The sequence below is a fragment of the Carex rostrata genome, chromosome 6 (genome assembly GCF_964058835.1).
Source record: "Carex rostrata chromosome 6, lpCarRost1.2, whole genome shotgun sequence".
NCBI classification, from domain to species: Eukaryota; Viridiplantae; Streptophyta; class Magnoliopsida; order Poales; family Cyperaceae; genus Carex; species Carex rostrata.
Window position 1 is genome coordinate 13,884,301 of NC_135923.1, and position 26,146 is coordinate 13,910,446.

Here is a 26,146-nt window from a genome sequence, read left to right on the forward strand (position 1 = left end):
CGACATTGTGGTAGTTGATTCATGACTTTGTGGATTTGATTTACGAATATGTTCCATTGAGTTAATGATTCTTTGACCTGATGAGATATATATGGATTGGTTCCTGATCCGTTTAACCCCCGTTCGACCCATTAACTATGTTTCGCTTTCTGAAATATTGTTAAAAAATTTGGAGTAGGAAGGAAGGCAAAGTATTAAATCTATTTTAAATTATTTCTTAAATCCAAATTGACCGGATCAAATTAAATTTTTGACTCGATCAATCATGATCACACGCGAGTCAGAATTATCTCTAAATGAATTTAGACCAAGTCTGGTTTGATCCTACACAATTTTTTAGCATACTCTTGCAAGTTGCACATATGGGCCTCCACAATGAAGTGTCACATATGGGCCTCCACAAGTATGAGTTGTAAATGGGACGATACGGGCTTTTTGGGGCTATAACAATTTTAGAATGAATTTCTCAGATCTTATTTTAGAACAGTTAACCATATTTCATACGCCACATCAATCATTGTCTACGACGATACCTGACCTGACATTGACAAGGAAGGTCTGAAACTTCAAAAAATGACAAACGCGAAAAAGGGTTGATAGCTGAACCCACAGGATTGTGATGCATCCGACTGGACTGGGCCCACAGGAATCTCTAATGACAAATGAGCGGTTCAAAATCATAGTCAGGGATAGCAAATAGCAAAGATCAATTCTAGTTTATGATTCGTTTTCGTATTAAATTTGTCTACGTAAGATGGCCCACCTGGCAACTCATTTTATTTTTTCTCAAAACTAATTACAGAGAACTAATAATTTAATAAAGAGATATGCGCCCAAATTTTTATTTGTAATTTTAAAATAAATTAAATTACATAACATATCACTAGTTTTTGAAAAATCTCAAATATAACATTTCCGTTGGATTGTCATGAAATAATTGCAGAGAACTAATAATTTAATAAAGAAAAATTGACCGAATGTTTTATTTATAACATTAAAATAAATTAAATTGCATAACATAACATTAGTTTCTGAAAAGAAAAAAAAAATCAAATATGACATTTCTATTGGATAATTCAACGGAATGCATGGCCAATTCCGCTGAATTATTCAATAAAGCATCATGGATGTAATTCCTATGGATACGTTTCTATGTTAATCAAAAATTGTTTTGATAATAAGATAGGGATCAAGTCCGTTCTCCACAACAAAAATTACAAGGTTATCTGTGTTCTCATTTTTCAACTAGCATTGAAATTTATAGTAAATCAAAATTGAGAGAGATCATCTCCAAGAATGAAGAAACCAAACAACATTTTTTTTTTATTGCTGTTATGGCGTGTTTTTCGAGTAAAGAAAAGGTTCCTGTTTTTCGAGTAAAAATGTTCTGCATTATTAAAAAAAAAAAGAAAAGATAATTTAACAATGAGTGTAATCTAGAAACTGTTATGACTAGAGTGAAAAAAAACGTGTCGTGTCGTGACTAACATGATGTGATTTTGATCTTGTACCGTGCTATACTGTATGTGATTAAGTTAGTTTTTTATGTGTTGTGCCGTGCTGTGATTAAAATATCAAGAAATGATCATATCGCGCGAATGATCACGCCACATGAGTCATGCTGTGTCTGATCGTAACGTGATCAAACATGACTCGCGTGACCATTTAATCATAATTTATATTAGTTTATTTAAAATTCACCATTTAGTCAAGATCTAACAGTCCTAATTACACGTGACTCGCGTGACCACGTGCCATGCTATGCCGTGACTAGATCTCGCATGATGTACCGAGTTTTTAAAAGATGGTCACAGCACACGCATATTGTACCGCTCCGTGTCGTTCCCTCTCAGTTTGAGTTATTTTAAATAGATAAATTCATATTTCAAATTGAAACAATAGGGAAGCAGATCACCTTCGAAACAATTTTGGAACTTTTATATTGCTACTCCTACTCATGACGTGACGTCAATCCACAATCCACAATCCACAATCCACAGAACCGCAAAATAAATCGGGGGGCAAAAGAAAAGATGATGTGAGAGAGACGTTTTGGAACGAGTCAGAATAAGACAGAAATGGAGAGGCCCCAGGACTCAGAGAATCAGGAGCAAGTGGATCGGATGCACATCGGACAGCGGTAAAACTTTTTCCTATCTCTTTTTCAAAGATTTCGCACCACTTCATTGCACATAATCAGAATACTGCTGTATGTATAGTTGTATACTGTGCACATGTCCAGTTCGCACCACTTCACTTCACTGCATGTGCACATGTTCAATTCACACCACTTCATTGCTAATCACAAAACCTTATTCTAATCTGATTTGATCTGATCTGATCATGAGAGCAGAAATTCAGGTCCAACCCAATAAGACTTGATCCATATTATAACATTATAATTAATTATTAGTATGGTCCAAAATATTCTGTCATGTTAATACATTTCTAACATTTTCATTTTCGGATGCATATACATATGTAATATAAATATTAGACTGATATGAATACATATATATGAGATAGGCTGTCATGCTTTGCAAATTAAAGTGGGTGTTTTAATTTGCGCTCATATCTCTAGTTTTAAAATTCAAATAGTCATTCTGAAAAACACTTATTTTAAAAAATTCTTAAAAAAAATAGTAAAAAAAATTTCAAAAAAAATGTAAAATTTGGTCTCCAAGCACATTTAAATATGAAGAACATGTTGAGAAGTTCGGATTGACTATTTGAACTTTGAAACTAAAGATATGAGTATATACTAGTATCGTGCTCGTGTGTTGCAACGAGAATATATTATAAGAGAAAGAAATCTCATATAAAATGACATATTTTCATAAAAAATAGATCGATAAAAAAATAATTACTCAACAATAAAAGAATAGACCAACGTAATCTCATACAAATAAAAGATGCAAGAGATGCATATAGATATATGAAGAGGAGAAACAAGGAAACAAAGAAAAAAATCGCTAAAAGCCAAACAACTTCTTATCAAATATCATGATCTGTATAGAGACAAAATTGATAATATTTCTAGATGTCTCACGGCAATAGCTATAAAAACATAGAAGAGAAATAAGAAATGAAAGAAATAAGCAAACATAATTATATCGCTAAATTGGAGAGGAAGAAATAAGGAAACATGTTATATTGCTAAATTTCAAAGTTTATTTAATTTTAGTTGTAATGCATCGTGTAGCGGTACGTGTGGCGAGTATGTTTTTAGTTAAATTTAGACTTCTACACATTATTAAAATGCATTTAATAAAAAAAGACAGATTATGTAATTGGAGGGTTGAGATTAAATCTGAAATTTCAACTTTCAATCGTAGCCGTTGGCGGATCGGACACCCAACATGCTTAATAATGGAATGGAGATATAGAGATAGATTACCAAGTTTTGCAAATTAAAGTATGTGTTTTAATTTGTGCTCATATCTCTAACTTCAAAGTTTAAATAGTCAATCCGAACTTCTCAACATGTTCTTCATATTGAAATGTGCTTGGAGACCAAATTTTACATTTTTATTTTTGTAATTTTTTACTATTTTTTTAGAAATTTTCAAAATCAGTGTTTTTTCTGAATTTTCCAAAATCAGTATTTTATTTAATGAAAAAAAAACACTGATTTTGAAAAAATCTAAAAAAATAGTAAAAAATTTTCAAAAAAAAAAAATGTAAAATTTGGTCTCCAAGCACATTTCAATATGAAGAACATGTTGAGAAGTTCGAATTGACTATTTAAACTCTGAAACTAGAGATATGAGTGCAAATTAAAACACCCACTTTAATTTACAAAGCACGATAGCCTCCCCCCCTCTATACACACACACACACTTTCTATAATAATGAGGTACATGATTTTTTTTATAATATATATTGAACTATATAGTATATATCTGCTATTTAGATATAAATAATTAAAATTTAAAATCATATTATGTTCGAAAATTTCTATATCAAACTTTCAGAATTATTCGTATACGGACGGATGATGTGTTTGCACCCTCTAGCTAAGGCCAGGTGACCGAAATTTTTATTAATATCCAAAAAAATTAAGAATTTCAAAAATTATCAAGGTTTTTGAGTTATTCAAAATCTGTCCAAACTGCAATTTTTTTTGCGGTTTCGGAATTTCAAATCGCAAATTTTTTTTTGTAGTTTAGACCTACTTTTCGCAAAAAAAAAATACAACTTTTTTTTTCAAAACTCCCTTTCCGCAAATAATTTTTGCTGTTTGTCCTTTTTTTTAACAGAAAAATTTATAATTTATTTATTTTTTATATTGAAATATTAGAAATATTTACTATATTTCTTTGAAATTAGATGAAATTTATATAATTTGATTTATTAAAAAGACTATGACAAATAATCCGGATCAACATTTTTTAGGCCAGATTTTTCACGGCTGTAAGAAAAATTAATATATTTCTTTGTGTGTTATTGAAAAAAAAATGCTTGAATTCCGAGTTATTGATCTCAGTTCAAAAGTCACTTCTAGGTAAATACAAAGAATATTGTGATCCATCTAGTATATTTAATTTCAAAAATATTGTATCTATTTTTGAAAAAAAAAACTTTATTTAATGATTGTTATTAAAAAAAGAATTCTCAAAATAAATACAACTTTTAAAAAAAATAAATGTACTAAAAGGATCACAATATTTTTTGTATTATCTAGAAGTGACTTTTGAACCGCGATCAATAACTCATAATCCAAGCATTTTTTTTTCCAATAGCTCACAAAGAAATATATTAATTTTTCTTACAACCGTGAAAAATTCGGCCAAAAAAATGTTGAACCGGATTATTTGTTGTAATTTTTCTAATAAATCAAATTATATAATATTCCATCTCTCTTGCTGCGTAGGAAACTAGGAATCATTGGATGGTCCAAACAAATATCGGACCGTCCTGGTTGAATTGAACTTTGGGATACCATATGATTTTTTTGTAGTGCTGATATCGAACATATTAGGGATGCACCGATCAGATATGTATGTGTTATTGATCTTCCAATTTAAAAATTGAGTGCTATTATGGTAATATGTATATTATAGATTTATCTATGTTATGGATTTATATTTATATTTTTAAAATTTAAATTATCGAACTAAATTATTAAACATAATATTTATATTAGATTGTACTTGCCGACCAAATTTTATATTTTAAGTATATTTTACTATTTGTTTAGATAGGAAGAAAGTTGTCAGTCTTTTAATTGTTCATGATTTTTTTATTAAGTGAATTTTAATCTATTTAAAAAATTAGTAAAAAAATTCTAAAAAATATAAAGTTTGATATGCAAGTACATTTTCATATGAAAATTATGTTGAAAGGTTCAAATCAACTGTTTGAACTTTAAAAATATAAATATAAGTTCATAGCATTGACCGCTGTGGAAAGTCCTAAACAGCCATAGTCCCTCTAAGAAGCTAGCTACGGAGGGATTCCTCCGCATAGCTAGTTAGCATGATAAGGTCTCGTTCGTTAATAGAATTAACCAGACAAATCGCTCCATCAACTAAGAACGGCCATGCACCACCACCCATAGAAACAAGAAATAGCTCTCAGTCTGTCAATCCTTGCTATGTCTGGACCTGATAAATTTTCCCGTATTGAGTCAAATTAAGCCGCAAACTCCACGCCTCGGTATAACAAAATCCGACCCTATGCTGTTGTTGTCATAGCTGGTACTATAAATAATTATAGTAACGCAAATAACCAGTTCATAAATTGAAGTTCTGTCAGAATTTCAAAAATACAAACGAAGACTATAATGTGCATATCTACATAATATGCGATATGCATCTTGAAATTTGAAAATTATTGTACACTAACAAAATCTGTGCATTCCACATGTGTCATGTGTGTGAGTTGTATTTTTTTTTTTTTTTGAACTGTTATATCTTCCAGTGACAGACTATTTATTATACGCATGCAAAATATATATATATATATTATTTTTCTTTTACAACGCACTTTTCTCACTACAGAGTACAGAACACATGCTATTTATTCTTCATGTTCATGCCCGCCCTTTAAAACAACGAAATAGGTACCTTCCCATGATTTCTCACCATCCTCACCGACATGAGCAAATTGGCAAATTGGGGGATCTGATTTTTTTTTTTTTTTTTTCAGAAATCACATGACCTTAATATGCACAAAATAACCTGGCCAAAGTTCGTTTAGAATGTTCGGAGATAGTGTATTGCACATTTTTTCTTATTTGTAAATTAATTAATCAAAATTATAATTTTACCAAGTCTATTTTCTTGCGGGGGGGGGGGGGGGGGGGGGGGGGGGGGGGGGGGGTAAGGTAATGGGATTTTTATGATAAACCATAATTAAGAAAATATTTTTTACTGATCCAGCATGATTGCTTTTTTTTTTTTTCAAAAACCAGAAGGACCGGAGGAGCCCTCCGGTCTCCCAAAATTTTAATCGGTTTGGTCCATTACAATTGCATTACAATTCAGGTGTCACAAAAGATTCAAAAGTTTTAAACAAATCAAGACTGGATGGCCGGTTCGGTCTTAACTAATTTTTTTTTTTTTTTTTGAAAATTATAGATTTTCTCAAATAACAAGATGGGGTGTATATCAAAATAGATTAATTTGAAAGCCGATCAGTCTTCCATCAAATAATTTAAATTTTTAACAGTGGACCTTAATAATTTTATGATGAATAATCATTCAAATTTCAAATTGACTCCAATTTGATATACATCATATCTAAATAAATGAGATGACATATACATTTTTTTTTTATTTTGAGCAATATTTCTAAATATACTTACCATAAAAGCTGAATGTATCTAAATATTATTTTTGTTTAATGAAACATATGAGCAACTTGAAAACTTAGTATATTTATAAAATAAATTATTATCTTGTTGTCCAGTTAATTTTGATGATTATTATATCTGCTGGAAATTCGTGATTGCAGTTTAGAGTTAATAAACTTCTCTTTTTGAAGGCCAAGACTTATGATTAGATTAAAAATAGAAAAATATACTTATGATTATATTAAAAATAGAAAAATATTATTGCTCAAACAATGGTATATATAGAAAATCAATTACTAGCTATATAGTTGAAGTTTCATTTTATTCAATTCCAATGATAATAATTTTACTTCATATAGAAACTTTCATTAATTGATTTCAAATTTCTTTTTAAAAAGGGCAAAAATACCCTTTTGATTTATTGAAACATTAATTACAAAATCGTCACAAAACCAATAGATTTCAACTTAGCCATGCTAATTTATGTGCATATTTAATTTACATGCCATTTCGCCTAAACAGTTAATAACTTAGCATAAAATAAAAAATCTACCTCTGTCAAGAATTTTACAAAATTGGTGAGAATGGAACCTCCCGGTCTTGAAAAGAAAAAAAAGTGAAAAAAAGAAAAAAAAAATGAGTCGCTACACAATCCGCCGCACCACATCAATCAAAAATGTGAGAAATTGTTAAGACCGGAGGGCTTCTCCGGTCTTGAGGAAAAGCAAAATTTGAGACCGGAGGAGCCCTCTGGTCCTTCTGGTTTTTGAAAAAAAAAAAACAATCATGCTGGATCAGTAAAAATCATTTTCTTAATTATGGTCTATCAAAAAAATTCAAGGTAATGTGCACAACCTGTATTCAATTCCGAGTCAGTTACTAAATATTTTATTTATTTTTCTTTCTTTAAAAAATGTGTAGCCGGTTCAATTGGACAGTGTAGCTCAGTAGTGGTTTGCTGAAACCCGTTTAAACCCGGTCCGATATGTCCGTGCCCGTGCCCCGGGTATGCATGGGTACGGATTTGAAACGGGCCGGTCACGGAATTTAGGGATCAAACCCGTGGAAACCCAGATCGAATTATGCCCGTGCCCGCCCGGACCGGTCCACGTACCCGTGAGCCCGTGAACCAGTGACCGTGAACACGTGCCCGGGTACCTGTCCTACCCGTGACCCTTTTTTTTTAAATTCAAATTTCATACCCCATTTGCACCCCCCCCCCCCCCCCCCCCAAAACAAAAGCTATCCGGATTTGACCCTTTTTTCTTAATTCAAATTTCAATCCCTCCAAACAAAACCCTTTTTTTTGAAATAATAAGTACTTTTGATTTATATTTTATTATAACAAAAATTATTGAGTTCAAATATGTAACCATGTCAAATGAATTTGGATTTATAATTTATTGGTTTACAAAGAAAAAAAAAATAGAAAAAAAGAAACAAACAAAAAACCAGAAAAAAAAACTCGGTCTACCCGTGAATCCGGACCGGACTACCCCCTACCCAGACCGTCCTGCCTCCCTACCCAGACCGCTCTGCCGTCGAACCCGATGTTCGCACATAATATATGCTACAAAGTTTCGGTATAGCAAGCTATACCTTTTAAACCTTTGTTATACTCTGTCAAATCAGATAACAAGTGTACTATCCTATCGATGAGTATGCTCAGGTATCGATCCACAGGGACGGAAGAAAACGACCGGACTTATCCTAAAATCACTTAAGATTCTAGAAGTGAGAGAAATTGGTTTGGTTTAGTTCTAACAATTCTACTGATTTATGACAAGTTTAAAAGACAATAAAAGAGAATTAAAGTTGTTTTCAATTGATAAAAAGGCGTTTCCAGGGTTCAGATTTCATTTCTGTTCAGCCCGGAGGCATACGGCCCGTACAGATTCCCGTACGGTCCGTATGGGACCCCGAGTTGATGTTGCAGCTACTATTTTCTGCGTTGATACTAATGTTTAGGGTTTCTATCGACCAGATCTAGATATCTAACCTCAACTTTCGCATTTTGGCCTAGTACCCGATTACCGGACTCAAATACTTCCCTCTTAGATGCGTTAAACCTCAACTTTCGCATTTTGGCCTAATTTATCTAAGTTACTTGTCGGTTTACTAAAAGTATCCAAGGACTTTCGCCTCAAGGAAAGTTTCACCTTTCGGGTACTCCTTAGTTTCACCCTACTTCATATACTTTATTCGGTTGGATTAAATGTCATAGACTTGGCTCCTAACACTTAGATGTGCGCATTCATCTAACGTGATGACTAATCAATTCAAGTAAGCACAAATAAAGCAATCAAAATACTACACAACAAGGTAAAAACAAAGCATTCAACACAAAACCCAAGTAGCATGCAAACAAAGCCAAACTAGAAACTACATCTTAGCCCTAGAAACTACATCTTAGCCCTAGAAACAAAGTAAATTAGCTACCCATGTTCACAAGATAACACAAATAACAAGAAATGAAAGAGTTCATGACAAAACAGTGGAAAATCCGAAGATCCGTTGCAAACTCGCGTTTTTCACCTCTCTTCCACTTTTCCTCGTCTTGTTTTTGCTCTAGGAAAGATTGTCCAGATTTAATGACCTAATCCCCCTTTTTCTGCTGTGGAATATCTCCTTTAATGCCTTAGATCACACCCCCAGAGACTTCCTTTTCGGCCTCCTTAAATTATGCTCATTTCAGATTCCAGCTGGATTTTCCGAATTAGCGTCGTACGGTTCGTACGGGATCCGGTACGGACCGTATGCTTGTGCTTTGACTTGGAGACTTTGTGCCTCTGTTGTGAAACCTTCTGTGTGGTTGGGCATATCTTGTACGGTCCGTACAAAATGTCATACGGACCGTATGAAAAGTAGTCAGATCCAGTTTTTCGTCCTTTTTCCTGCAAAATATCAAACAAAGCATAACAGTACCACATTTCATCGAAATACAAGTAAAAAGTCCACATTCATAGGCTTTAAAGCACAGGTTTCAGTGTAAATCAGGGCCGTAATTTAGATATAATATGAAGATATCACCCGAGATGGGCACGGATTTGAAACGAGCAGGGTAGGGTTTTTGAAAAAAAAGCCGTTCTACCTGGCCCGTTGTACCCGTGTGTCCGTGCCCGGGTTTAACCCGGACCGCCCGGCCCGACCCGTTTGCAAACCACTATAGCTCAGTACTGAATGACAAAAACAAAAAACAAAAATGGAAAGTCTGAGCTCCCATATTCTACATTTCCCTCTTTCCAATACTCTAGGAAATAAATATGTTATGATTCTTCGGAGTAGCAGAAACCGTGTTATTTCAAATCCATTCTTTTATTTTTTTGAAATGTACAAATTTTAAAAGGAATTGTTATTTATGTACAAATCTTAAAACATATGAAGAAGTGGATTTCGAATGTGGTCCGTAATTAAAATCCATCCATTCCAACTCTCTACTGTTCCTATCAAATAAATTTATTTTTAAAATGTGGTCCGTATATACTTATCTAATAGAATGTCCAATTTTTTTTTGTAACATGAAAACAAAACTAATAAAAAATAGAATTCAAAATGGCATGTATTTAAAAGTAGTGCTAGTTCACATTTATTATCTGTAAACATGCTTTATAAATATGCAAATTCGCTATACGTAAAATAGAACACAGAGATGTTTGCAAACAAAATCCTGCAACAAAAGAATTAGTTCACGTACACGGATGTACATGTATTCAATGGAGTCAACTGTTCTCTATTTTTTTGACGTACTTTAGAGTAAAATGTGAATATGCGATGAAAAATATAAAATCAACTCTCAGACTCAACATGAAAAATTAATATGATTGATTTTTATTCATGTTTGACCCAATAACTATTTCGTTTTGTAACTACAAACTTTATTTTTTATAAAATATTTCCAGTTGAGTTTTCGTGACTTTCCAATTTCATTTCTAAATTCAGAGTGTAGAAAATCATATGCATAAAAAATATGTACTTATATTCAATAATAAATTCCTTTTTGAATAAATTTTATTTGATAGGTATACAAATAAATTTTGATTTGTCCAATAATTAAATTTTTGTTAAGAAATACTGATATATTTTTTAGTTTCGACTGATTTTTTTAAATATTCAAAATAGTTTGTAAGTTTCGAATTTGTTTCAAAATACGTATTTTCATATGCTACATTTCACATTTGCCATGCCTCCCCCCTCTTCTTCTTACATTGTCTTTTTTGTCGTTAGTCTAAGCGTCTGTTCAACTCATTTATTTATTTACTCAATTGCTGATGAAACTGGAACCAGAACATGTACTCATAAAAAGAAATGAACCGGACAAACATGTCGCTATTAGTACACCGTATAAAACCCCTCCATTTCAGTCGGACAAAAGGTCTCACAAATGCTGTCATAGAAACTGGTGATATGCACCGAGTCCAGACGCCTGAAGCATGTGCACGAGGTTTCTTTCGTTAGCCGTTTACTATTCCTACCCTCCCGGCTACGAGTGCGTATCCTCTGCATTAACTCAAAAAGGAATCTTACTAAATATTAACCGTCTGATTTTAAACAGAGCCAATCCGGCCCCTGCTTATGATATAGGGGGTCCTTTAATATTAGTGCGGATCTAGTCTGCACGAATTTTATAACAAATTGAATGGTCAGAATTTATTAACTCAAAAGATTCCCTTTTGAGTTAATGCAGAGGATACGAATTCCCCGGCTAGGGGCTCACAATCAAGAAAAAGAAAAAATAAAAGTCTCTCCTTCAATATCAACAAGGCACCACTTGATTGGCCACCTAATAGTCTATAGCCACGTCATCCGTAGTTAACTTAACCGTAAGATATCCGGGTGAAGTTTTATGAGCACGACACTCGGGTCCCACGGTTGGTAACGTATAGTTCTTGTAGAACGGGTCCACCTAATAGTGTTTTATGGAGGCCGAATTTACATCTTCACCCCTCGACCTCTTCTTTTCTGATGGAAACACCATTTCTGACCCTTTGAGGGGAGAGGAGCTGGAAAAAGGAGGAGAGAGAATATTTTAATCGTAGAACAGACGTCCCGTATTCTCTTTTCTCCTTGACAACCCTCCAAAATTCCTCAATTTATCGCAAATTATCTGATTGGTTGTCTAATCAGCCTATCTCAATCAAAATCAAGTATCATTTGACCTCCATATACCTTGTACGGTACGGGAGGCAATCGATTAGGCTATTAGTATAATCTATACACCAAAGCTCGAGTCCTTTCAAATTATTTTTCCCCCCTGATTCCCAAAACAGCAATTTAGAAATTAAGAATGACCATGGGGAGCACAAATCCAGTTGAGAAGAGGGGGAATCGCAAGAACAAACAGATAGTAGAAGAAAGGACACCTCTTTTACCAACAAAGCATGAAGATGGAGAAGGTGGGTATGACGAATTCGATGGCGCCTCATTTGCCGGCGCCGTGTTCAATCTGTCGACTACAATCGTTGGTGCAGGAATCATGGCGCTTCCGGCCACCATGAAGGTTCTGGGTCTCGTGCCGGGGCTGCTTATGATAGTTTTCGGGGCAATTCTGACGGAGTCGTCGATCGATTTGCTTATCAAGTTTAGTCGGGTTTGTAAGGCAGTGTCTTATGGGGAGGTTATGGGAGACACCTTTGGAAAGGTGGGGAAAAGTCTGCTTCAAGTCTGTGTGGTGATCAATAATGTGGGGGTCATGATTGTCTACATGATTATTATTGGTATAATTTTCTCTTGCCGTTAAATATCTACTTCAAATATTTGCCGTTTTTCTAGTTAACTCAGCTGGACAATTTCTTGGTCAAGTTTTATTACTATCATTTAGCATAAGCTGTCTTCTTCACTCAAGTTTTTCCTAATACATGACCATGTGAAATTTCAAATTTGGAACTGTAAACTGTGTTCAAATTCTCAGCCGAGTAGCATTAAAATTTAGACAATTATTCAAAATTCAAAGAACCATTGTTTATCTAAGCTGGGCCTGTATCTTTTCTCTAGCTATATATCAAAGTTGATGCATTTGCATATAAATTTTCTTGTTGCTTCGCACTATAAAAAATTAACTGAGTGAGGTTGCTTTCAGGGGATGTGCTATCGGGAACTTCTGCCAGTGGGGTCCACCATTTCGGGGTGCTAGAGGGCTGGTTCGGGTCCCAGTGGTGGAACAGCCGTTTTCTCATCCTCCTTGTTACCACTCTGTGTGTATTTACTCCTCTTGCCTGCTTCAAGCGTGTCGGTAAGTGCAGCTTGAGAGTAATTAATTGTACAAAATGCGAACTGTGTTTTATGCGGTTGTAAAGTATGTCTATTGATGTCCCAAAATTACAGTGTGAGCTCTAAAGTTGGATTTATTTTACAAATTGCACATGTGCTGTTTTTTTTTACCCAGTGAAAAAAGATCGCCTCGTGAATTGAAATAAGGCCCCTAATGTTTGACACTTTGGTTGCTTTGCAGATTCACTGAGATACACTTCAGCTATCTCAGTAGCGCTTGCGGTTGTTTTCGTTGTGATCACAGCTGGCATTGCTATTGTCAAGTTGATAGGCGGTGGCATTTCCATGCCCAAGCTGTTTCCTGAGGTAACTGATCTGAATTCTGTGTGGAATCTCTTCACTGCCGTGCCAGTTCTAGTTACTGCTTATATCTGCCACTATAATGGTAATTAGCTGTGCTATTCTGTGCAATGATATTTCAGTCAACTGATACCCTGTTTTTGAATCAATAAGCTGTTAATTTCAACTAGATGCCATGCTAGTTAACCAGAACCATAAACTTTTTGTAATGTTAGTAGGATATGACTTACTGATAGCATTACCAATTTGCTCTTGAAAATGTCATCATCATCTCGATCTTATGCCTTGGTGGTGATCTCTGTAACCAGTACAGGCTGGCAAGTACCAGTACAAGATATTTTCCTACCTGCTAAATTTTCTTTTGTTTGAGTTTTACTTTACAGATGAAACCTGGTGTTTATTGATTAAAGTTCCCATATTTTATTAAAAAAAAAAACAACAACAACAATGGTTTCAGTATTCATAATGCCCCCTTCTTGTTTCATACGAGTATATGACTAACAATGTTGTGTACCACTCAGTTCACACCATTGATAACGAACTGGATGACTCATCCCAAATAAAACCAATTGTGCGCACATCCCTCCTGCTCTGTTCGACAGTTTACATCACCACAAGCTTCTTCGGCTTCCTCCTCTTTGGTGAGAATACCCTAGATGATGTGCTTGCAAACTTTGATTCCAACCTAGGAATCCCATACAGCTCTATCTTAGATGATGCTGTCAGAGTCAGCTATGCAATCCACCTCATGCTGGTTTTCCCCATTATTTTTCATGCACTGAGGCTCAATTTGGATGGGCTCGTGTTCCCTTCTGGCCGGCCATTGTCAGGGGATAATAGACGGTTTGCGGGTATCACTGCAGCCTTGTTGTTGGTCATTTTCTTGGCCGCAAATTTTATACCCAGTATCTGGGATGCTTTCCAGTTCACCGGTGCAACTGCTGCTGTTTGTATTGCTTTCATTTTCCCTGCTGCCATTACTTTAAAGTGAGTTGTCCTGTTCTTGTTCTTCTGCTCGCCCCCTCCCTCCCTCTCTCTCTCTCTCTCTCTCTATCTGTGCTTTTCTATTTCAGATTTTTATTATCTAGGTTTTAATTTAATATTGATATCTTGTTTGTCCAAGGTTATATCAGTCTTCTGGATAGGGAAAAAAAATTTAATTCTTTAAACTATATTATTATTCATCTCATGTAATTCTGTAATTACGAACTTATATTTTATGATGATAATTTGCTGATTGTTGTTTTTCTACATCCTTTTAGGGATCGCCATGGCATAGCAAGCAAGAAGGATAAAATCCTGTCTGTTTTCATGATTGTTCTTGCTGTACTTTCAAATGCAATAGCTGTGTACAGCGATGCACGATCCCTGTTCACCAAGAGCGACGACTCTAAAAATTGATCCGTCTTCTCCATTTAGTGGAACAATAAAAATTAAAATTCTGTTAGTTCATGTGCATATTTATATCTTGTAAAGTGTATTATGAAACACAACACTGTTGTTGTGTTTTGCGCATGTTATAGTTGAATATCGAGAATTCTTTTTACTCAATTTATTAGTTGAGTTGCATTTTATATTATGTTCATGTATGCTTTTTGGAGTATAACGAGCTTTGGCCTTGATACAGAATTTGACCTTATGGATGAGTAGAAATTATTGAAATTATGAATGGCTTATTAAAAATACTTTTCTGGAAGCTGATGTCATCCTGAAATGAGTTCTTGTTATGATTTTGTTATTACTTTTTTTTTCGAGTTTTGGGATAGATTTACTGTTTCTATTTCAGGCATTGTCAAGTACTCTGTACTTGCTCCCCTTGAACTTTTCCATTCTGTATCAGGTGAATCACCTGTTTGCTTTGATTTGGATCTACATAGGCATGTATCATACTGTGCTAGCATGAACTGAGCACATGCGGCAGCTCTTCCGCCATACAAGCATGTGAAAATGGTTTGGAGTTTGGTGGACTTGTTTATTAGTTTTATGTCATATTAGAAATCCCTCTTCTGGTACCAGGAACTTGTTGAGAAATCAGAACCGTTACCTTCACAAATACACTCTCATAAAATATGCAAATTAATGATTATTTTGAATGAAAAAGTGTTGGTAATAATAACTGATCAGTGACCCCTTTAACCCTGTTGTATTATCATCTAAGAAAGAACAGGCAGGATATTATAGAGGTTTAGGCCCATTAGGAGAGGCCTCTACCTCTAGGCCGGGCCCGGGGGCACAAATTTGGACCCGAAGCCTCTTAGCGGGTAGCGCAGTCCGAATCAGATTTTGGGCAGCGTACCATGTCGGATTCTTTTACAATTTGTAACCCGACCCGCACCTTAAGCTCTTCTCCGAGTTCGCTCCGCTTCTCCGGCTCACTTCCCCTCTTCTAAAAGAATCCGCCCACATGGGACCTCCGCCCACACCGAACCCTAACCCTAACCCTAACCCTAGCTCTAGTTCCAGTTCAGAACCAGAGCCTCCACCTCCTGCGCCTACTTCGGATGAACCTCTTCCGGAGGAACCGAGCAGCTCCGACGAACCTGCCGCTCCCTTGCCGGATTCCGACAAGGATAAACTTGAAAACCCTAATGCGGCACCTAAATTTAATGACAAACCCAGCATGGTGCGTTTGAGTTCGCAAAGTGCTAGGTCACAAGTACCATACACTATCCCTGAATGGAGCGAGGCCCCCGATCAGCCGTTCTTCTTTGAAGTGCTCAAAGAAGGATTGATAGTAGAGAATTTAGATGTGTAATTATTCTCTTGATTTTAATTTTTTTTTTTTAACGTAACCTTTATTCATAATGAGTGCTGTACACATAATTATACAATGGTCTCAAAACTACCGGTAAGATGTTAGTGCTATAACTTACTGTTATTGGTACTGCTGACCAAAATTGCAATTTTTTATCCTAATAAAAGGCATTGGTGCAGGTCTAAGAAAGGAGCTTACTTGTTTGGAAGAACAGAACTTTGTGATTTTATGTTGGAACATCCCACCATTTCCCGATTTCATGCTGGTATGCCATATTTTAATTAGTACTTGATATCCTCTAGAAAATTCTATAAACTTAAATACATTTTGGTGCAACTTCTTTTATCTGGGTGTGAGGGTCGGTAGATTAGTCGGATTGGTACATTTTGGTAATGGCTGTGTAGGACTGGTATTGATTGGTTACCTAGCTCGGTAAGGGGGTTTGGTTACAGAGTGGTACGAGCTCAGTACAAGGTTAGTACCAAGTGAAGTGACGTAGGATCCATGTCAGATCCAAGGTATGTTAGAAATTTAATTTATGACCTAGGGTTTAGGGATGATCAGAGAGTTGGAAATGATGGCATGGGGCATCTATTTGTTGTAACATAGGAGGGTGACCTTGGCAATTTTGTCTGTAGCTGTTTATTGTCTGGGTTTTGGGGGCATATTGCATGAGATGGGTCCCCACCGAAGGGTTTTGTCAGTGCCAAAGTGGGCCTTTGCACTCCGAAGTGGGTTTTTGGGTTGAAGATTTAGGCCTAGATTGATGCCCCTAATAGATGAATAATTAGATAACTGAATTGCCCCCGTCTCTTAAGATTACTTATTGCGGTGCTTTCTCTGCAACCATCAAAGCTTTCTACTTTGAATATTTAGAAATGTGTGACTTAAAATGTTTCCTTACTGTGCCTCTTTCAATTGCGCAACAGTTCTTCAGTTCAAAGGACATGGTGAAGTGTTTCTCTTTGATCTTGGTAGTACCCATGGTACATTTATTAACAAGAATCAGGTAAACAGCTTTTGCTGCCTTGCTAATATAGTTTTTTGCTATTGTATACTATTGGTATGAGCAAAAATATGTCCACCTTATATTTAATTCATCACATATTAATATACCTTAGCTAATATAGTTAATAACTTAAAACATTTGGCTATTGTTTCATTCCACTGATTTGAATATTTGGCTAGAAATCCTTTTTCAATTAAGACACAATAGCAGTGATTTTGACTCCAATAATTCCTTACTTCTAAATTCTCATGTTTGAAATTCAGGTTACAAAGAAGGAATACACAGAAATTCATGTTGGTGATGTGATCAAATTTGGCATGTAAGTAAACTACTTGCCAGCTCTTCCTTTTGTTTTTTCTGAATCTGACTTCTACTTGGGCAAATACACTTGTGCAGTTCTTTTCTTAATTGATTTCTGTCAGGTCAACTCGTCTTTACGTATTTCAAGGTCCGTCTGACTTGATGCCTCCAGTAAGTTTGAAACTACACACTTTGCTCTTTCTGTTTCTCTTGACATTTCCTCAATAAATATGAAATTTCAGATCCATTTCTTTCTTGATCTAGAGTCCGCTTCCAAGACTAAAACTAACTTTTTAATTTTAAACTGAAGATGGCCTATTAGTTAGTTTATTTAATGTTGTTTATTTTTCTTACCTTTTTTTTTTTTTTTAAAATTAAGGAGGGGGATTTGAACAAAATAAGGGAGGCAAAGGCAGCTAGGGATGAGAGGCGGGACCGTGAAGAGTCACTTGCCCGTGCCAAAAGGGAAGCTTCTCTTGCTGAGGGTATATCATGGGGCATGGGTGAGGATGCCATTGAGGAAGACCCCGAGGTAATATTCTTTCCATATGTACAGTTATTCTATTTAACTTGTTATTACTTGTATCCTCGGTGCTAATATTATCTCTTCGTGTCGTATTCTTCTAGGTTGATGTTGATGAAATAACATGGCAAACCTATAAGGGACAGCTCACTGAACGGCAGGAAAAAACCAAGAGCAAAATAGTAAAGAGAATTGAAAAGGTATGGATCTAAAGCAATTTATGATTGATAAAAAACGATTATTGTTTGCAGTTTAAATTTGCAATTCGAGATCTCTAAGCTCTATCATAATTCTCCATGTTAGGTTGCGCACATGAAGAAAGAGATAGATGCCATCAGAGCAAAGGATATAAACCAAGGTGGGCTAACTCAAGGTCAACAAACTCAAATTGCAAGAAACGAACTAAGGATCACTGAGGTGAGTTCTCGCTTGTATTGTTTCCAAGATATGTCAGTTGAGTAAACCATTGGAGCCTTTTTGTTGCTTTACCCTTTGTTTGTTAATTATCCTGATTGCAGCCATTTCCAGACAACTACTTTTTACAATCTAAATTTTATTAGGGATCTGTTCAAAGGCAAATCAGCCAATTCAAAGTGAAGCTTGAAGTTAATTAATAATCGTTGTTGAATACAGTTAATGGAGGAGCTAGATAACCTGGAGGAAACATTGAATGAGAGTATAAGGGAAAGTGTAGGTGCTCGTTCTGGGAAAGGAGCTCATGGCAAGAAGAAAGGGGCTTTTGAGGAAGAAGAAGAAAGTGTCACTAGGTATGGTGTTTTTTAAATTGCCTTTATGATATGTTGATTCAAGTCAGGGTACATTGTACGACATATTTACTTTTAAACCAAAATTGTACGAGCTCAAGTTTTGCAGTACTCTTTTTAACTATGGTTTAAACTTTAAACCATCCACAGCTTTTTTGGTCTAAATTCAACATTTATTTTTTGATCTTTAGGTTTATGAGCAGCTCATTTAATACTTAAACAGAAACATATTATCTTGTTTGTTAATTGCCTCTTAAACTGCCAAAAAAACTTCTTTTTGAGGAAAGAAGCCAGTTAGTTTTGTATTAAACTTCATACTCCAAGAGCAAAAAGTAAGATGACATAAACAAAATGGTTTTGAAGTAAAACTTAAAAATTTGTAGTTCTGTTGAGGTATGTTTTATTCCCTTAAAATTGAGTTACTGACAAAATATAAATCTGAATTTAACAGTGACGAGGATGACTTTTATGACCGAACTAAGAAAAAGAAGAAATCATCTAGTGGGGAACAACACACTGTGGAGACAGCCGATTCACTGCTTGACAAAAGGGATTTAATAATTAATGAGATGGAAATGATAAGAAAATCACTTGAAGACGAGAAAAATCAATTGGGATCAACCGGAGGTGGCAAAAATGAAGATGGAGATGATCTTGATGCTTATATGACTGGGCTTTCTTCTCAATTAGGTTTGCTTCACATTTTCTACTTCTGAATATTTCCCCCGTTGTCCCTTAGTGCACTTCATGCTTTATTTAGCTTTTCATTTTCATTACCTAGCCCATGCCATGAAGTTATGGCAATTTCCAAAAGGTAACTCAAATATTCTAAAGTTGCAAATGCACTCAAGTATTTTTCTTAAATCTTGGTTTTGTAATTTTTGGCCTTGTTGTTCTCTTTTTATCATCAGAACTTCTCGAGTATAACCTTCTTGGTAATTTACTTATATTTTTCCCCCTTTCTGTAACCCTAATTTTACAGTGCATGAGAAGGTTGCAAAAGTTGAGAAAGATCTTGCTGATCTCCAAACCGAGTTAGAGAAAGTTACATATCTTCTCAAAATAGCAGACCCGATGGGAGACGCTGCTAAAAAAAGAGAACTTGCTAAAGCGTCCCAGCAATTGCCATCTGAAAAAGGTCCATTTAAAGAGCCCCAAAAACATACTGATTCAAAAACATTTAAGGTGCCTAAGAAACCTGCTAGTACAACACAATTTAAAGAGCCCAAAAGACCTGACGTAACACCAGTTAAAGAACCCAAAGAACCTTCCGACATATTAAAACAAGAACCCATTAACCCTCCCCAAAAAATAGAACAGGAAGAAAAAGAGAAACCAGCTTCTAAATTTACCTTACCAAAACCCCAGTGGCTCGGTGCTACCAGGGTTAGCACAGAAAGCCAGGCGAATGAGGTACAAATGGAAAGTACAGAGACAGAAGAAAGTGATAGTTTTGTGGATTACAAGGATAGAAAAGCGGTGCTTCTACCCCAATCAGGTCATGTAAATGAAATTGAGGCAGCTAGGTCCGGTCTCATAATGAGAAAGAGAAAAGAACCTGTTAGAAGTGAGGATTCCAGTAGTGGTAATAAGGATATGAAAGCAACTAAAACTGAGCCGGAAAGCTCGGTAGCCGACGTGGTTGCTCTTTTGCTAAAGCATGAGAGAGGGTATCAAGCCTTGGATGAATTAGAAGATGGTGATAAAATGGAGAAGAAAAGTAAAAGAGAAAAAAGGGTTTTGGGGCCTTCTAGACCTGATTTTCTTGAAAGCTCGGACCATGAAGCTTGGGTGCCTCCCGAAGGTAATTTCTGTACATGTAATACAGTAATTTTGTGAAGGAAGCCCTGGTTTTTGGTCATTTTTTCATTGCAGATTGTCCGGTAATGGAGTTGACTAGACATGCATTGTTAATTTCCCAGCATGTTAGTTCAATAGTTTTTTTTTTCTTATTATTAATTATATTATTGTGATAGCATAAGCATTTTGGGGGTCTATATAGGTACTAGATAGTGCACAAAAAAGTTGGTAAGAGTCGCAAATAAAGTTTGGTACTGTTTGAAAAAACATGAAACCACTCTTCTCAAGACCAACACTCATGTAGTCATGTTAAAAATTATTGTGGCAGGTCAAACGGGTGATGGGCGCACAAAATTGAATGACCGTTTCGGTTATTGAGACAGCTCCAAGATTTTAAATAGCTGACAGCCAGTACAAGGTGGATCGCTTGTAGCAAGTGCAATGGCGGTCATAGCGAGATTGTAAATGATAATTTATTTTGTTAGCACAGCTTGCGTGCAATTTTTTTTTTTTTTATGTGAATGGAACTTTAGGGCCAGTTTTACTCTTGTAGCTTTCCCAGTGGTATGCGGTTGAAGGATTTTTTTTTTTAAATAGAATTTGTATCAAATAATTAAACAGAACCAGCCCAGCGAAACAAAATTTTCGTAAAATAGCCTCCACCGATCCCTAGGATCGGTGTAGCTAAAAATTTCCATCCCACACCGGTCCTAGGGACCGGTGGAGCATTTTTTTACTCTGTTTTGCACCCGTAAACACCCGGTAGAGCCAACGCCACAGAAGATCCAAAATAGGGCTGCACGGATCCTGGGGACCGGTGGAGACCTTTTCTGCTATTTTCACCCCGACGCAGCCCATCTTCCTTCCTCTTCTTCCTTCCAGCAACCATTAGAACTCTTTCTTTTTTTTTTTTTTTTTTTTTTTTTTATTTATCCTCTCAATATATTCCACTATTTCTCAATCCAATTGTTTCAAAATTTTGAAATTGTTTAAGAGATTGGAAAACTCTTCAGATCTACAATTTTAATAAGGTAAATATTGTTTTTTTTTTATTTTTTATTTTAGCCGAATTTAAATAAATAACTAAATTAATTTAGTTTGTTTATTATATTTAGATTGTTTTTGTGAAATGTCATGTTAAATTGTAGTGTTTAGTATATTTAGCCTTATTTTAGCCAAATTTAATGAATAACTAATTGAATTTAATTAAGTTTCTCTTTTGTGAAATGTAGTATATTTGATGTAATTTAGTGTTGATTTGGAGTATATTTAGTAATTTGTTGGTAATGTAGAGTTAATTTAAAGTTGATTTGTTGATAATTTAGTGTAATGTAGTGGTAATGTAGTGTTAATTTAGAGTTTATTTGATGTTAATTTAGTGTAATTTAGTGTATGTATTATAAATTTGTGTAATTAAGTGTTCATGTAGTATAATGTAACTTTTTAGTAATATGTATTATAATTTGTGTAAAATTAGATAAATGTGTGAGTCATCATGAAGTTTAAAATTAGATAAAATTATAAATGTGTAAAATTAGTAATATTCATGAAGTTTATTATTAAAATCAAAATTAGATGATATGTTGTTTACATAAATTTTGATTATTGTAGCCATATGCTTGAAAAAATGTCTGTTTATATAATTATGTGTGATGACTCTCATTAGTTGCAAAAATATTGTTTATCAAATTTTCTAACAGAGTCAATGGATAATGTGAATTATCCGGAGCTGTTGAAATTAGCACCACAGAACCACAGAGCATGGAAAGTTCGTGATATGGTAATTTTGATTATATCTATTAATTATTTGTTGCAAATAAATATTATATGAAGTATTTGAAGGGTTTATAATGTTTTATTTCTTTTTGGTAGCCTTCCTCTTCATTGAACCAGGTAAATTCACATCAGACTAATATTGCTTACAACAGTCTGATGGATGATGCTCTGAAGAGATTAGGGTTGTATCAAATTGCTCGTCTTAATGATTGCAAGATTGATCCGCATTTGATTAGTTCTTTGGTTGAGAGGTGGAGGCCGGAGACCAATACATTTCATCTACCTGTCGGTGAGATGACAGTGACGTTGGAAGATGTTGCATGTCTATGGGGCTTACCGATTAAGGGTAATTAACTAATTAAAGTTGTTTATCGGTTAATTTAAATAACTATTTTTTTAAGGTGAATTGTTGATTATATAATTTTTTTAATTTGTAGGTGACCCGATTACTGGCAGTCTGGCACCAGCGATACTGATTGGAACCCATATTTAGAGTATGATCTAGGGGCTGATCCGGCTCTTTTTTACGATAACCTCATTGAGACAATGCCATATAAATATAGGATTTATAATCCTAACACATCGAAAGAACGATTGTCCGTCTCTGCTTATTCGATTAGACTGAAATGGGTGCGGGCCAAATTTAGTGAACCCTTACAAGAGTGGCACAGTCATGAGAGAGTTGCACAATACACACGAGGTTTTTGTATGGATTTATTCGGGTCAGTTATGTTTCCGGATTCTAGTACGGATGGAGTCCCTGCGATGTACTTGCAATTCATTAATGATCTAGAGACTCCACGAGAATACAATTGGGGAGGTGCCGTACTCGCACATCTCTATCGAGAGTTGTCGCGTGCTTGCCTCGCAGGAGTAGACACGATAGCGGGTCCGATGTTGTTGTTGCAGATTTGGTCATGGACTCGATTTACTATTGGTCGGCCTAATCCCCGGGACGAGCCACCTCCCTTCGGTGGTGCAGATGAGGATACGAGAAATGCTTTCGGTGTGAAGTGGACCACTCGACATTTGTGGAAACGCAACCCTCACTTAGGTATAAAGATTTATAATTCGAGATGAATCCGATAGATTTATAATTGTTTTTTAAAATTTATATTTTTTTTGACAGGTGGTACAGCCACATATAGAGATAGCTTCGACAAACTAGCTGATGAGACAGTTAACTGGCGACCATACGTTGATTACTATGATCAGTTACCTAGACATGTTCGAGGACAAAAGAGGTATTGGATGAGCTGCGGTTACGTGATCCATTTCTGGATGGTAGAGTATCAGCATGCGGATAGGGTCATGCGCCAGTTTGGTAGGTACCAAGAGATCCCGCCTCCTCTTCCTCTACCATTTGATGAGATCAGTTATTTAAGAGAGGCGTGGCATCACGATGGCAACGCAGCAAGGGATGGTTGTTGGAAGATTACTCATAGTGAGTTCATCGAGAAGCCTGCAATAATAATTAGAGAGCGGAGACCATATGACATGGGGAGGCATCATATGTACATGCATTGGTTCAACGCGCGTGGTATGAGATCGGTGTATCTATCAGATAACAATCCGGAAGCTCTACGACGTCAGCCTCCCCCGCGAACAGAAGATGTTGCAACAATGGCGTACGTTCCTCATGTCATAGGCATTCTCGTGTGGTTCGTACATTATTTATTTTTTCAATCAAATTAGATTTTTCAATAATAATGTGCAATATGTCACAGTTCAAAATGTGTTATGCAGATTTCTCGAGAGATACAATTCACTATGCAGGCAATAGATATGGTGAAGATCCCGGGACAAATGGCATATGGCAAGCTGATGCTCGAGCATGCCCGTGCCATTATGGAGGACATTGATCAGATTCACATATTCCGAGGCATACTCGAAAGTGCTGGGATCCCTACGGACCTGGACATGATCAATTTGAATGATGATATCCCTGATCAGCATTACCATATCCCTTCAGCTACAGAGCCTCCCCCGACGTGGGACAACTTCATGAGCGGCACACAGCATGGACAGATTTCTCAGTTCATGATTGATGAACTAGCGGGAGGCTTTAGTATGATGGGACCATCCACTTCAGGTTATGCTCCATCCTACTGGGATCCACCTGTTGGAGACCGTACAAGGCAGCCTACTGACCCGTACACTCCCGGGACTGGTGCCCTTGGACCACCGCGTGTGCGCAGACGAAGGAATTAACATGTTTTGACTGAGTAAGTATCTCTATTAAACATGATACATTTTAATTTTTGGATTGGATCCATCATTTATTGCATAATGCATGATACATTTTAAATTTTTTTTGCAGAGGTACCAGAAGAGTAATTAGATTGGATCCATTAATGTAAGGTTAATGTTAGATTGGCTTTAAATTTATGTTTAATGGACTATTGTAACTTTAATTAGACTTACTTTAATTATCCTTTAAATTATGCTTATTTGAATGTTTGTAGCATGACTAAATATGTTGCTCAAATTATGCTTGTTTGTTGCTGCTGCCTCAATACCAGCAGATTCTCCTGTACAAAAACACATATTTCACATAGCTCTGGACCGAGTTTTACAAAACTGTTTTACATGCATATAGATCATGACTTAAGGAAAATTTTCATATAAAGAACACAAAATTTGGTGTAGCCAATTGGCGGGAATTAATCTTTAAAATTCAGGTGTGCAGAAAAATGCTGCTGCCTCAATACCAGCAGATTCTCCTGTACAAAAACACATATTTCACATAGCTCTGGACCGATTTTTACCAAACTGTTTTACATGCATATAGATCATGACTTAAGGGAAATTTTCATATAAAGAACACAAAATTTGGTGTAGCCAATTGGCAGGAATACATGCATAAAGTTCAGGTGTGCAGAAAAATGCTGCTGCCTCAATACCAGCAGATACAAGTAATAAAAATGTGATACAACTTAATAAGATACATTAATGCATGTCATAACTTGATACAATAAAAATGTCTAAATAAGATACAATAAAATGAGTACAACTTAGTTCCAATAAAATGAGTACAACTTAGTTCCAATAAAATGAGTACAACTTAGTTCAAATACAATAAAACGAGTTTATCGAATCGATGCACCTGTTACAAGATGAGTACAACTTAGTTCAAATAAAATGGTAATTAATGCATACGAATTGTCTTTGAATTTTTAAATTGTTATACCTGAATGTCTTGCTGTATTTGACCCTTGATTATGTTGTCGAGCATTTCGTCTCGTGGCAGGGGCCTCCATTTTGTCCATAGTCATTATTCTTCGCTTGTGTTTTCTCCTACCCTTATTTACTTTATCTGGATCTGGCCTTATAATAGGCCCGTTCCACATTGGCCAATCTTGTTTATTTCCAAATCCATTGAAATGACCAGACCAAGTTTTTATATAATTTTGTAAGCTGTAATATGGGCTAATATAGTCGTTTGGATTTAGCCTCCTCACGAAACAAACTGCAAGAATATGGTTACATGGGATTCCTGTTAATTGAGGTCTCCGACACACACATGTAGGCATACCTTCTGGAGGGAAGGTAACATCATACTTCACTTCGCCCCGAATACCCTTCAATTTAAAAATAAAATTTTACATCAAATGCATTACATGAAAATAAATATTTAGATTTATCAAATTTTTGACTTACTGTCTCGAGAAGTCCATTTGTATCAACTTCATAGTTGTTATGGCCATAATACATCGGTCTTACATTATGTTTCCCTGCTTTCTCATTACGACGATGTAAAAGCAGTGTAATGTTCAACGAAAAATCTAATCCATTTGCCTCCCATCCAATTGCGGCCTCCCGCCTATTTACAAACCAGTCGACGCACTTGTAAAAT

The 26,146-nt window shown here is 35.5% G+C and overlaps 2 protein-coding genes across 2 annotated transcripts; both read left to right on the forward strand.

Annotated features, from left to right (window-relative positions):
• The first annotated feature begins 11,703 nt into the window (after window positions 1-11,703).
• On the forward strand, window positions 11,704-14,948 carry LOC144555662 (amino acid transporter AVT6A-like). The gene is made up of 5 exons (XM_078304066.1): window positions 11,704-12,510; window positions 12,873-13,025; window positions 13,245-13,448; window positions 13,885-14,350; window positions 14,626-14,948. Exons 1-5 carry the CDS (start codon window positions 12,081-12,083, stop codon window positions 14,762-14,764), a joined length of 1,392 nt encoding a protein of 463 aa, XP_078160192.1. The 5' UTR covers window positions 11,704-12,080; the 3' UTR covers window positions 14,765-14,948.
• A 780-nt stretch (window positions 14,949-15,728) lies between these two features.
• LOC144555663 (SMAD/FHA domain-containing protein) lies at window positions 15,729-21,052 on the forward strand. The gene is made up of 12 exons (XM_078304067.1): window positions 15,729-16,114; window positions 16,298-16,383; window positions 17,048-17,127; window positions 17,391-17,446; window positions 17,550-17,598; window positions 17,807-17,959; window positions 18,055-18,150; window positions 18,254-18,367; window positions 18,584-18,717; window positions 19,166-19,404; window positions 19,697-20,518; window positions 20,843-21,052. The coding sequence occupies exons 1-12, from the start codon at window positions 15,768-15,770 to the stop codon at window positions 20,890-20,892; spliced, it is 2,226 nt and encodes a 741-aa protein (XP_078160193.1). The 5' UTR covers window positions 15,729-15,767; the 3' UTR covers window positions 20,893-21,052.
• The last annotated feature ends 5,094 nt before the right edge of the window (window positions 21,053-26,146 follow it).

Coding starts and splice junctions, on each gene's coding strand:
- LOC144555662 (XM_078304066.1), top strand. CDS start 12,081: ATGACCATGGGGAGCACAAATCCAGTTGAGAAGAGGGGGAATCGCAAG. Junction 13,026..13,244: donor TGCCTGCTTCAAGCGTGTCG/GTAAGTGCAGCT, acceptor GTTGCTTTGCAG/ATTCACTGAGATACACTTCA. Junction 13,449..13,884: donor TTATATCTGCCACTATAATG/GTAATTAGCTGT, acceptor TGTACCACTCAG/TTCACACCATTGATAACGAA.
- LOC144555663 (XM_078304067.1), top strand. CDS start 15,768: ATGGGACCTCCGCCCACACCGAACCCTAACCCTAACCCTAACCCTAGC. Junction 19,405..19,696: donor TGGGCTTTCTTCTCAATTAG/GTTTGCTTCACA, acceptor CTAATTTTACAG/TGCATGAGAAGGTTGCAAAA. Junction 20,519..20,842: donor AGCTTGGGTGCCTCCCGAAG/GTAATTTCTGTA, acceptor TTATTGTGGCAG/GTCAAACGGGTGATGGGCGC.